The following is a 12927-nucleotide window of genomic DNA, read 5'->3' on the forward strand; positions in this document are numbered from 1 at the left end:
TGGAAGTGACAGGCTGCATCTATTTGTGTGCTGCAATTTATGATCATGACATTCCCAGTTGCGTCTGACCTAAAACGTTCGCGTTTAAAGGAGGAGAATGTATATGCTAACTAGCCGTGGAGCGATTTTCCTTCGGTTTATTGTCTTTCATAGCACAGTGGAAAAAGAGCAAGCAAGGAAGAAAGCCTCAGCGGAATTTACGAGAAAACTGGGGAGCCAGACTTAAAGCTATCGAATGCACGAATGTTCGCCTTCGCACGAACTTTTTTCCCCTGTTATGTTTCTCAGTCTTACCTCGCGATGGCGGAGAAACTGCTTTAGGGGAATCTGCATGTCTCGACGGTGGAGAAGTGTCGGCTTTCGGCCAACCCAGTGCTACAGTAGCAATTTAAGTGATTCGTGATTCTGTGGAAATATTTTCTCACGTTCAGAAAACCGTACCACCACCTACAAAACTCCATAGTAACTAAATTCCTGCAGAGACAACGAAAGCAGCACTGAAAAGTCTGAAACAGATAGCCGAAAGCTACAATGGCAACACATTAGAGCATCTGCACAAACAAGACCACACACAGCGCTACTGTAAAAATTATGAGTAATGCAGAAAATACATAACGCCGCTTCTTACGTTACGCTTATTAAAAAAAAAAAAAAATAAGAGAAGCTGTCAAGCTATGACGAATAAGCTTGTGCGTTACGAACACCAATAACGTAAAATTCAGCAGAGCAGTAATTCTTCAGAAAGCAGAATAAGAAGATTAAATTGTTTCGCATGCATTTCGACGTCTAATACGCCGATACCGTTATTAATTAATTAGAAACAACTGAGCGAAACAAGGAATAAAATTAAGAAAGCACGACACAATAATGAACGTATTTAACTGAGGTACGCCCATCACCGAAGTTCATGCGCATGCGTAATGAAAGACAATACAGAAGGCTACGAACCAGCAGTCTGGGAAGGTCTGGCCGCTGTTGCTGAAAAACAGAAGAGAACAAATCAGGGGGATGTCGCCCACCACACGCCACACTACAGCTAGCACACACACAAAGCACACACTGGCTCGGTCGCGAAATGTGCGTGCCGCACCACGCATGCAACTATCTGCTACTGACATCTTGCTACAGAAACGAGAAATTCGATCCCGAAAAGGTGCCAGCATCCATTTCAATTACAATTCAAAAATTCAACGAGCCTTCTGTTATTCTCCAATACCTTAAAGCTAGAAATTACGTGTCTCGACAGTTTTATCAATCTAAGCAAATAACTATTTTTCCTTCAAATTCTCGAGTACAGGAAATCTCCTTGCCTGTTTAATGGTTATGATCACTCGGAGGAGGGAGTGCCTGCGCAGCAACCGATGTGGTTCTCAACCACTGGCGAACTCCCCGAATGGCGTGAGTCGGCCGGTGACTGGCGAGGAATTACTGGAATTACTAAATAAGTCGGTATATTAAAGAGTGGATTGTCAGGTTCTGCGGCAGACGTTAACAGACTGGCAAATTTTCAAAGCTAACCCTGCCACCGCAGGTACACAAATCAGCCTGAATGTGGTTTTTCGTCTGGGGCGATGCAATCTTCCCACCGTGTCAGAGCGAAAAATACGGGAATTCCTGTTCTTGGATTAGAGCTTCTGCTACACAAAGCAAGTTTAACTACACGTTTCCTACTTTAGTGCGGAAATATAGGACCACGAAAAATAATTCACACACTTCGAATGCACACAGAAATTTTAATTTCAAAGTTAACAGTTGCACAAATACAATGTGCCACATATGTAGAAATTGTATCATTGTACTGGGAATCAAGGTTATAAATTCAAAAACTATTATTGTTACTATTACTATAAAGGGGAATGGACATATTTTCATTTTGTAAGGCAATCGCCAACTGCAGAACAGAATAAGATCTCACCATCTCCCATCCACAATCAACAAACATTAATGTGAACAGTCCCAAATGGAATTTTATGGCCATCGTTTCTTACGAATATTTCTGTTGCTTCATAAAACAATGGGTGGAAATTACGCTTTTTTTTGAGTGATTACATCCGCTGAACGACATTCAAGCTGAAGGACATCATTTTTCATCCTCGCGTAATCAAGATGGATGCCTGATCTGGGGGAGGGGACCAACCAGCGAGGTCATCGGTCGCAGTCTATTAGGGAAGGATGGGGAAGGAAGTCGGCCGTACCCTTTCAATGCAACCATGCCGGCATTTGCCTGAAGCGATTTAGGCTAATCATAGAAAACCTAAATCAGGATGCCCGGACGCTTGTTTGAACCGTTGTCCTCCCGAATACGAGGTAACCAGTGCGCCAACTCGCTCAGTCATGTAATCAGAGCGGAAGGCTGCATACGCTGACTCAATGTAGGCTGCCTATTTCCTAGCTAAGGCTGAATGCACTACTGGCCATTAAAATTGCTACACCACGAAGATAACGTGCTACAGGCGCGAAATTTGACCACAGGAAGAAGATGATGTGATATGCAAATGATTAGCTTTTCAGAGCATTCGCACAAGGTTGGCGGCGGTGGCGACACCTACAACGTGCTAACATGAGGAAAGTTTCCAACCGATTTCTCATACACAAACAGCAGTTGACCGGCGTTGCCTGGTGAAACGTTGTTGTGATGCCTCGTGTAAGGAGGACAAATGCGTACCATCACGTTTCTGACTTTGATAAAGGGCGGATTGTAGCTTATCGCGATTGCGGTTTATCGTATCGCGACATTGCTGCTCGCGTTGGTCGAGATCCAACGACTGTTAGTAGAATATGGAATCGGTGGATTCTGGAGGGTAATACGGAACGCCGTGCTGGATCCCAACGGCCTCGTATCACTAGCAGTCGAGATGACAGGCATCTTATCCTCATGGCTGTAACGGAACGTGCAGCCTCGTTTCGATCCCTGAGTCAACAGATGGGGACGTTTGCAAGACAACAACCATCTGCACGAACAGCTCGACATCGTTTGCAGCAGCATGGACTATCAACTCTGAGACCGTGGCTGCGGTTACCCTTGACGCTGCATCACAGACAGGAGCGCCTGCGATGGTGTACTCAACGACGAAGTTGGGTGCACAAATGGCCAAACGTCATTTTTTCGGATGAATCCAGGTTCTGTTTACAGCATCATGATGGTCGCATCCGTGTTTGGCGACATCGCGGTGAACGCACTTCGGAAGCGTGTATTCGTCATCGCCATACTGGCGTATCAGCCGGGGTGATGGTATGGGGTGCCATTGCTTACACGTCTCGGTCACCTCTTGTTCGCATTGATGGCACTCTGAACAGTGGACGTTACATTTCAGATGTGTTACGACCCGTGGCTCTACCCTTCATTCGATCCCTCCGAAACCCTACATTTCAGCAGGATAATGCACGACCGCATGTCGCAGGTCCTTTACGGACCTTTCTGGATACGGAAAATGTTCGACTGCTGCCCTGGCCAGCAGATTCTCCAGATCTCTCACCACCTGAAAACGTCTGGTCAATGGTGGCCGAGCAACTGGCTCGTCACAATACGCCAGTCACTCCTCTTGATGAACTGTGGTATCGTGTTGAAGCTGCATGGGCAGCTGTACCTGTACACGCCATCCGAGCTCTGTTTGACTCAATGGCCAGGCGTACCAAGGCCGTTATTACAGCCAGAGGTGGTTGTCCTGGGTACCGATTTTTCAGGATCTATGCACCCAAATTGCGTGAAAATGTAATCACATGTCAGTTCTAGTATAATATATTTGTCCAATGAATACCCGTTTATCATGTGCATTTCTTCTTGGTGTAGCAATTTTAATGGCCAGTAGTGTATAAATATCAATATAATCATAATTTAAGGTGGAGTGTTGACTACAGAAATGGATGTGTGCGGTGACCTAGAGGTATGTTCTTTGGATAAGCAGAATGTTTTATTTCTGACAAGATTAAAGGCGGATAAAAAAATTTCATGCAAATGTTGTATTGTGCGGCCATAGCTCTTAATGCCTTAATTTCCTTTAGCGGTTACGTTCATGGAACACCTTCAGGTGACAGCCGTCTAGGGCGTCTCAGAGTGCTTTGCTACATATGAAAACAGTTTCAGTAGGTTTTATCATGAGCGTTGGCAAAAAACCGTAAGTACCGATGCGCTCTGTCAAGTCCTATACACCCGTCACATGAAGATGTTCCTGGAATGTAAAAGTTAGCGCAAATTTAAGCATTTCGTAACAACAATCTCAGCTGTGTTTCACACATGCCGGAAAGCCACTTAGGTGAATATAAAGTGCTGGTTCAGCTGGAGCAGCCGCGTCTACGACACCCACAGCTGTCTCCGCGGCTTCGCAGAGTGTACGGCCCTCGTGTCCCTGTGTGGATAGCTGTGGCTCTGAGCGTGATCATTAACAATGTAGAGACATTGTAGCGAAACTTCTTGGGAACAAAGCACGGCGCAAGAGCGGCACGCGCAAAGCAGCCAGCGCGCACAAGTTTGCTGAAATGAATTATCGAGAGGAAAGTTGCCGGCAATCAGGCGCTGCCTGTTATCAGAGCCAACGTAAACGCACCGAAAGGTACTCCCAAATTACCGGCTACGCCCAAGAACGCGTATTTTTGAAGCTTTCAACATTCTACAAACTTATTTACATACGAGACGCGTATGTGGGCGACCCGGAAGTTCGTCGAACACGAAGAATAACAGGTGTGCCAGGCGGGGTAGCCTTGCGGTCCGAGGCGGCCTGTCATGGTTCGCGCAGCTCCCCCTCCTCCTTCCTCTCTTGGGAATGTGTGTGTGTGTGTGTGTGTGTGTGTGTGTGTGTGTGTGTGTGTGTGTGTGTGTGTGTGTGTGTGTGTGTGTTTGTCCTTAGCGTAAGTTAGCTGAAGTTAGATTAAGTAGTGCGTAAGCCTAAGGACCGATGACCTCAGCGATTTGGTTCGATAGCCCTTATCACAAATTTCCAATTTCCACAACAGGTGTGTGATTACTGTGCAGGTGTAAATCTACTGAGCTTCAGCTTAAATATTTTAAGAAACCGTCGGCATTACCTTACATTAAACACAGGTGCAATACTTCAGCATGTACCCAGGTCCTAGCGTCGTTCACACAGCTACTTCCGTACAGGCTTCGTGCAAGTATGTAAACAATCTGTGTTTTGGCGTGCCTATCTGTATCAGATACCGTGATTGATTACTTTTGTACTTGTTGATTTTCCGTACGCACGCTGCCTTATGTTAGCGAGAAAAAAAAGGAAAAAGACAACTACCGGTAACGCCTTGTATGTCACACATATACTCATTTCCGTACAGTGACTAGTGATGTCTACACATCGTACTGACCAAGTGAATGAAGAAAATTGTCCGTCTCCGAATTTTGTATAATTCCAAGTCCGTAATGTTGGCACATAATAAAGAGCACCCCCCCCCCCCCCCAAATACACCGTACGTGCAGTTTGGCTACAATTTTGGTCGTTTGTGATACATTTCAGGAATGCGCATTACCGTGCCGTAACACGTCTGGAGTAGCACAGACCCATATTCAGGCAACATGGTATAATATACCAATGGAATCCTCGTATGGATACGTTGGGGCATATTCCAGACCCTAACGAAGTTGTTGTTTTTTTTTTTTTTTTTTTTTTTTTTTTTTTACAACAGACCCACTAGAGTGTGTTCTCTGGATAGTTACTTCTTACTGGACGGCGACAGAACATTGCACAAGACGAATATGTTCCTTTTCAAAGATGAATATATCCAAGCTATTCCTGGAATGGCAGCAACGATTTAAGAACAACGTACCATTCATGTACAAACACAGGGAATAGAAGCGAAACTGTTTTTCGCTATTGAGGATTTCTGTACGAAATAGGATTTCTATTCGGAAAGAAAGACTCGTCATAGAATGCAGCTGCCTGAGCTTTCCACTAATTATCCGCGCTGCTCTGGGTGTGCCGAAGTTCAAATGAGCAGAGATGAAACTCAGAGGGAGCCAATTATGGGCTGCATTGTGGTGATTCAACACTTTCCATCGAAAACGCTGCAGGAGCAACTCCACGGCCCCCGCGGCAATGGTCGTGAAGAAGGAAGCGCATGACGGTTATGTGGGCTGCATAACATCAGGCGAAGTCTTTCACTAGGCCGTCATACTTGGCGGGAGACTATTGTTCTAGCTAGGCATCTTTACACACTCACAGAGCGCTCATAATTGGATAGAGCGACGCGACGCGAGCGACGGCTGTACCAGGGACTTTGCCCAACACATCTGTGCCAAGTTCGACGGATATTCACTGTGGTGCTCAACCGGACTTTGCTTTCCTAATAGCCCTCCTACTAGTATACCCTAATAGAAATTCGGAGTAGGCCTGCCAAAAAAACTTGCGCTGTTAGAAGGAACCCCCCCCTCCCCACACACACACACACACACACACACACACACACACACACACACACACACACGCACACAAACATTCCTCCTGTTTAAACGGCTTGCGACGTATACGCTGTCTAGATTCCGCGACTCCCAAAGCCGCCGAGCTGGGTGGCGCAGCGCCCCGGCGTCGTATTTCATCTTCTGAAAATGAATCCGCAGCGATTCCTCCGCAGACGGCCGCAGCGCCTCTCGGAAGTGGCGTTCGGTCCTCAGTCACCTTCCGCCGACAGACGTCTTTACCCTCCTCGCCTTTCGCTCCGCTTTTTGCCTTCTTTTTGCCCTCCTTCCCGCGCCGTCTTTCTCCTTGCCGAGAGGAGGAGGTCTTATATTAAAAACTCGGAGGCGCTGCCTCTGAAGGAAGTTTTAGGCCGGCACCCGCGCCCCACCCACCGAGGCGGCCCCACTCCTTCCTAATCAACATTCCAATCTGGTTCTTCTACCGCCGCCGCCGCCGCCGCCGCCTCCCCGTCGATCGAAAATTCAGCTCGGCAGTTGCGCCCCGCCGCCGAGGCGGCATCCATAGTAAATTAAGCAGCCGCCGTCGCGGATTCTTCGCGTGTTTCCCCGTCTGGCAGAGACGCGCGCGCCAGCGGCCCAGTCCGCTCCTCGCATCTCGCGCTCGTCCCGGCTCTCTGCTCTCGCACGCCGCCGCCATCTCTTTCACGTCCTACCTACTTTTTTTTTCCTTATTGTGCACGGTGCACGGCAGACTGTCGACACAAGCAGACGGGCACGTGGCATAAAAGCGAGACGGAAGCGGGGAAGACACGAAGAAAATAACAACAGTAGTAGTGCGTTATCGGATTGGGGAGTACTGGCGGATTTGCAGGATAGGACGATATGTAAAGGATGGGGTAGAGGGTGAAAGAACGCTGAGAAGAAAAGCTGAACCGATTTGAAGGAGGGTCGCAGAGAGACATCGGCGTGTGACGGGCGGCACAGTAGCAGAGGGCCCTGGTCGGCCCACGCCCACGCCTAGGTAGGTCTGGCCTCGTGGGCGGACGTGGGGGCGCCGTCACAGGACGCCGCTGAGATAAGACGGGGGCGCGCCGCTGACGACACACTCAGAGCTTCCGGTTGCCCTCCGCTCTTCTCCCACTGCGGCTCTCGATAAACACTCGCCCGACTAGCAGGTTGCCCAGAGCTGAGCTGACGTGAAATGATTACCCTTATCTGGGGAAGTATTGCGTTTCACACGGCTGACAATTCCAGTTCAGTTCGATGTCAGCGTAATTAACCAAACACATCGACGCATATTCCTCCCCTAGCCGACCAAATGCTAGCGACGAAATTGTCTTCCTCCGTCATGATAAAGAACAGACTGCCTGTTGCGCTAGGCCATTCCCTCGAGTATGATGGAGCTACAGAGGTTTGACAAAAATATGGAAACATCGTGAGAGACGCATGTCTGAACATAAATGCAGATGATAGCCAAGCCTGCAAGTTGCGCTAATGCATTTTCCCACGAACGGGACCTGTGCAATGCACTCAATACGTTGCAAGTGTCTGTCGTCCTCAGAATAGTGTTCTGCGTAGTTGTGAGTGCATCATGTTGGAGCTAAGTGAATCGACGTAGGCTAAACCAAGAAGAAATGCACTTGATAAACAGGTATTCATTGGACAAATATATTATACTAGAACTAACATGTGATTACATTTTCACGCAATTTGGGTGCACAGATCCTGAAAAATCAGTACCCAGAACAACCACCTCTGGCCGTAATAACGGCCTTGGTACGCCTGGCCATTGAGTCAAACAGAGCTCGGATGGCGTGTACAGGTACAGCTGCCCATGCAGCTTCAACACGATACCACAGTTCATCAAGAGGAGTGACTGGCGTATTGTGACGAGCCAGTTGCTCGGCCATCATTGACCAGACGTTTTCAGGTGGTCAGAGATCTGGAGAATCTGCTGGCCAGGGCAGCAGTCGAACATTTTCCGTATCCAGAAAGGCCCGTAAATGACCTGCGACATGCGGTCGTGCATTATCCTGCTGAAATGTAGGGTTTCGGAGGGATCGAATGAAGGGTAGAGCCACGGGTCGTAACACATCTGAAATGTAACGTCCACTGTTCAGAGTGCCATCAATGCGAACAAGAGGTGACCGAGACGTGTAAGCAATGGCACCCTGATACGCCAGTATGGCGATGACGAATACACGCTTCCGAAGTGCGTTCACAGCGATGTCGCCAAACACGGATGCGACCATCGTGATGCTGTAAACAGAACCTGGATTCATCCGAAAAAATGACGTTTTGCCATTCGTGCACCCAGGTTCGTCGTGGAGTACACCATCGCAGGCGTTCCTGTCTGTGATACAGCGTCAAGGGTAACCGCAGCCACGGTCTCCGAGCTGATATGTCATGCTGCTGCAAACGACGTCGAGCTGTTCATGCCGATGATTATTGGCTTTCAAACGTCCCCATCTGTTGACTCAGGGATCGAGACGAGGCTGCACGATCCGTTACAGCCATTCGGATAAGATGCCTGTCATCTCGACTGCTAGTGATACGAGGCCGTTGGGATCCAGCACGGCGTTCCGTATAACCCTCCTGGACCCACCGATTCTATATTCTGCTAACAGTCATTGGATCTCGACCAACGCGAGCAGCAATGCCGCGATACGATAAACCGCAATCGCGATTGGCTACAATCCGCCCTTTATCAAAGTCGGAAACGTGATGGTACGCATTTCTCCTCCTTAGACCAGGCATCACAACAACGTTTCACCAGGCAACGCCGGTCAACTGCTGTTTGTGTATGAGAAATCCGTTGGAAACTTTCCTTATGTCAGCACGTTGTAGGTGTCGCCACCGCCGCCAACCTTGTGCGAATGCTCTGAAAAGCTAATCATTTGCATATCACAGCATCTTCTTTCTGTGGTCAAATTTCGCGCCTGTAGCACGTTATCTTCGTGGTGTAGCAATTTTAATGGCCAGTAGTGTAGCTAGAGTGTTTGGTGTTTCTAGAGATAAAGTATCTCAGTTCTGTGTACTGCAAACAGGGAAAGAGTAAAATTATTATGCGCAAAGTCGCAAAGCAGACGAAAGTGCGTGTTGAATGATGGCGACGGACAGCCGTTGAAGAAGACAGTGACGAAAAATAAGAACGACAGCCTCAAACACCAGTGCAGAGCTGAATGCCGCACTCGCGAACCTTGCCAGCACGTGTACACTGAGGGAGCTCGAGACGTGGGGAATCGCAAGGCCAGTTGGTAGCACAAAACCACTCATCAATACTGCAAGAGGAGAACCTGGTGCCAAAGATAAAAAACCTGGACTATGGATCAATGGAACGAAGTCATATGTTCTGGTTAGTCTTGGTGCACACGGTTTCCAACTTCTGGCCGAGTTAACATCGCAACAGCGAAACGTGGCGGGTGGGGGGCGGGGGGGGGGGGGCTGTTATATCGTGGTATTCCATGAGCCCCCATTGGTACTCTGCGAGGTCGCATTACTGTCGTGGAATATATGACTATTTTGGCTGATCATAGCCCATCCCACGGAGCATGTTTGTCCGCCTACGGCGATGCTGCGTTCCGAAACGATAGTGCGCGTGTACAGACTGCTCGCACCGCGTTAGCACTAACTTCGTCAGCACGAGCGTGAAATGTCACATCGCCTACAGTAGCGGCACCTGGCGGCGCTTACGACATAAACATTTTGTGGTCACTACGCGCTGTTGACAAAATTACTTCAGTAAATACGACATTTCATTTGTGTGTTACGGTGCTGAACTGATTGTTTATCTTTTGACGATGTCACTACGGCTCCATTAGGTAAGGACATGTTTTTTAAAACATGTGTATCTCGACACATTTAAAGCGCATAATTTTCATGTGTATTTGCATAGTACGTTTCATTATGGCCTACTTTATTGTTTTAAGCTGTGGACAGTCCACTCGTTATACTTGTATTTTCCCATGTTTTGCTGCAGTTCTTAAGATGGTCATTGCCGACCGAAACCAGTAGTTTAAGGACCTTACAAGTTTGTGATGATAGACGGAAAAAAAACTATTCTACACTTTTTGGATCACTGTTCGATTCGCGACCATGTAGCAGCTTGTGAAGTACATTTTCGACTGGCGGTCTTCTCCTTCCTACTCGCACGCTCTCCTCTACCGTTCGCGTCTCACCACTGTTGTTAGTAAGAGCCTCTAGGTCCGACGTCGATTACAACAAGTCGGCACCTCTTGCAGCCGTCGCGTGTGTTCCGTTGTTTGGCTCGTTTCTTGCGAGCGCGCGACTGGAGGGTAATACGCGTGCGCGCACGGTCGAAGCGCCAATGAGCCGTAAGCACAACGCGGGGGCCGCAGCCGGCGCTCTTTGCAGACTTCGCGGCTCCATTAGTCGCTGGCGCCAGTAGGGTGCTCCACGGGGCAGCGGAAGCGACCGTGGCGCCAGCGCGCTACGCCGCACGCGGCCCTCGAGCTGCAGCCGGGGCGGCGCGAAGGAGGGCTTTCAAAAGGGCTCCGGGGGCGCGGAGCGCGCTCAAGGGCGCCGCGAGGACGAGAGGGTGGAGCACAGAGGGGGCGGGAGGCGGGGGCGGCGGCGCCGGAGGGCGCGCAAAGCAAAGAAAGGCGACGAGAGAGGCGGTCGGGGGGGAGATGAAGTGGCGCGTCAGATATGAGCCCCACTTGCCAGTAATCACCATACGCCGCTATTGTCTGCGCCGGCGCTCGCTGCCTGCGACGTCAATAATTAATGCGGCCGCCGCGGGGAGGCGTCGGAGTCGGCGTCGCTGGCTCGGGGAATCCCCATCTGCCAGCGTGCGACCGCTGCGCTATCTATCCATCCCGCCGAGCGAGGGTGGGTGGGGAGGGGGGGGGGAGGGGGGGGGAGGTGCGTTCGCTCGAGCGTTATTTTAATATCACGCTACTGCCTTGAGCCAGAAGTACGAAATGGGGAGAAGCCGTCACTGATCGCACAAGTGCGGCGCTTGGAAAACACACACACACACACACACACGGAGAGCGAAAAAGAGGGGATCCGCGGAATGGGCAAACCACATCTGCCAGAGGCAATGCGTAGAGAGCCACGCAGAAAGAGCGTGTACTTGTAGAATGGGCGAAAGCGAGGGGACGTCTAAATTAAGAGATGAGGTGCTTTGTATTCCTCTGTGCCACAATGCTGTTTTTCCGGTGAGAGCAAAGGAGTAAATGACTTAGGGCAAAATACGACTCTGAAAACCTGCACAAAAGAACACCAACGTCGAGTTCTGCACGTTGTTGTGGGACGCAGACAAGTCCCTAATTTGCGCATTATTAAATTGAACTACGTTAATTCTTGTTGTTGCTGGCGAATAGAACAAATTATTTATCAACTATGGAAGGTGTAAACGGTTTTACTGTAGCCGACATAATTCGCCCCGCGAGAAACAATAACTGTACTGATACTTAAAACATTTCTCAATTTATTTTTCAATGCAAGTTGGACATTTTTAATTACCTGACATGTTTTGATCAGTCGGGATCATGTTCAGATATAAAACAAAGTAGAACCATTACTGACGCAATTACTTACTTTCATATTGTTTGACATGCGAAGATGATCCAGAGTGATCGATATGACATGTAATTAAAAATGTTCAACTGAGACTAAAGAATAGGTGACAATTGTTTTAAAGAGTGTGCGTGTGTGTGTGTGTGTGTGTGTGTGTGTGTGTGTGTGTGTGTGTGTGTGTCACACACGGTTTAAAATCCGTGTCCAGTTAAGAAATGTATCATACCATGGCTGGGATCAATATGTTTCATTCTCAACCGCTCACTTTATCAGTTACATTCCACTCCACTCGCCATGTATCCAAACCTCAACTTTTAAGGTGAGTGTCATCTGTATCGGGACAGCAATTATTGTGTGTACGGTGTTGTTGTTGTTGTTGTCGTTGTTGTTGTGCTCTTCAGTCCAGAGACTGGTTTGATGCAGCTCTCCATGCTACTCTATCCTGTGCAAGCTTCTTCATCTCCCAGTACCTACTGCAATCTACATCCTTCTGAATCTGCTTAGTGTATTCATCTCTTGGTCTCCCTCTACGATTTTTACCCTCCACGCTGCCCTCCAATACTGAATTGGTGAGCCCTCGATGCCTCAGAACATGTCCTACCAACCGATCCCTTCTTCTTGTCAAGTTGTGCCACGAACTCCTCTTCTCCCCAATTCTATTCAATACCTCCTCATTAGTTATGCGGTCTACCCACCTTATCTTCAGCATTCTTCTGTAGCACCACATTTCGAAAGCTTCTATTCTCTTCTTGTCCAAACTATTTATCGTCCACGTTTCACTTCCATACATGGCTACACTCCATACAAATAGTTTCAGAAACGACTTCCTGACACTTAAATCTATACTCGAAGTTAACAAATTTCTCTTCTTCAGAAACGCTTTCCTTGCCATTGCCAGTCTACACTTTATATCCTATCTACTTCGACCATTATGAGTTATTTTGCTCCCCTAATAGCAAAAGTCATTTGGTGCTTTAAGCGTCTCATTTCCTAATCTAATTCCCTGAGCATCACCCGATTTA

At 48.4% G+C, this 12927-nt stretch overlaps 1 protein-coding gene across 5 annotated transcripts in view; it reads right to left on the minus strand.

Annotated features, from left to right (window-relative positions):
• The window catches only part of LOC126413321 (transducin-like enhancer protein 4), a 465877-nt gene that overhangs the window by 176401 nt on the left and 276549 nt on the right, over positions 1 to 12927 (minus strand). For 3 of the 5 annotated variants that reach the window (XM_050083226.1, XM_050083223.1, XM_050083222.1), the window contains one exon: positions 949 to 978. The exons of the other annotated variants lie outside the window; for them this stretch is intronic. In XM_050083226.1, coding sequence (XP_049939183.1) covers positions 949 to 978 — 30 coding nt within the window. The remainder of the gene's footprint in view (positions 1 to 948; positions 979 to 12927) is intronic. 5 annotated transcript variants of the gene reach the window in all.

This window comes from Schistocerca serialis, chromosome 7 (genome assembly GCF_023864345.2).
Source record: "Schistocerca serialis cubense isolate TAMUIC-IGC-003099 chromosome 7, iqSchSeri2.2, whole genome shotgun sequence".
Lineage (NCBI taxonomy): Eukaryota > Metazoa > Arthropoda > Insecta > Orthoptera > Acrididae > Schistocerca > Schistocerca serialis.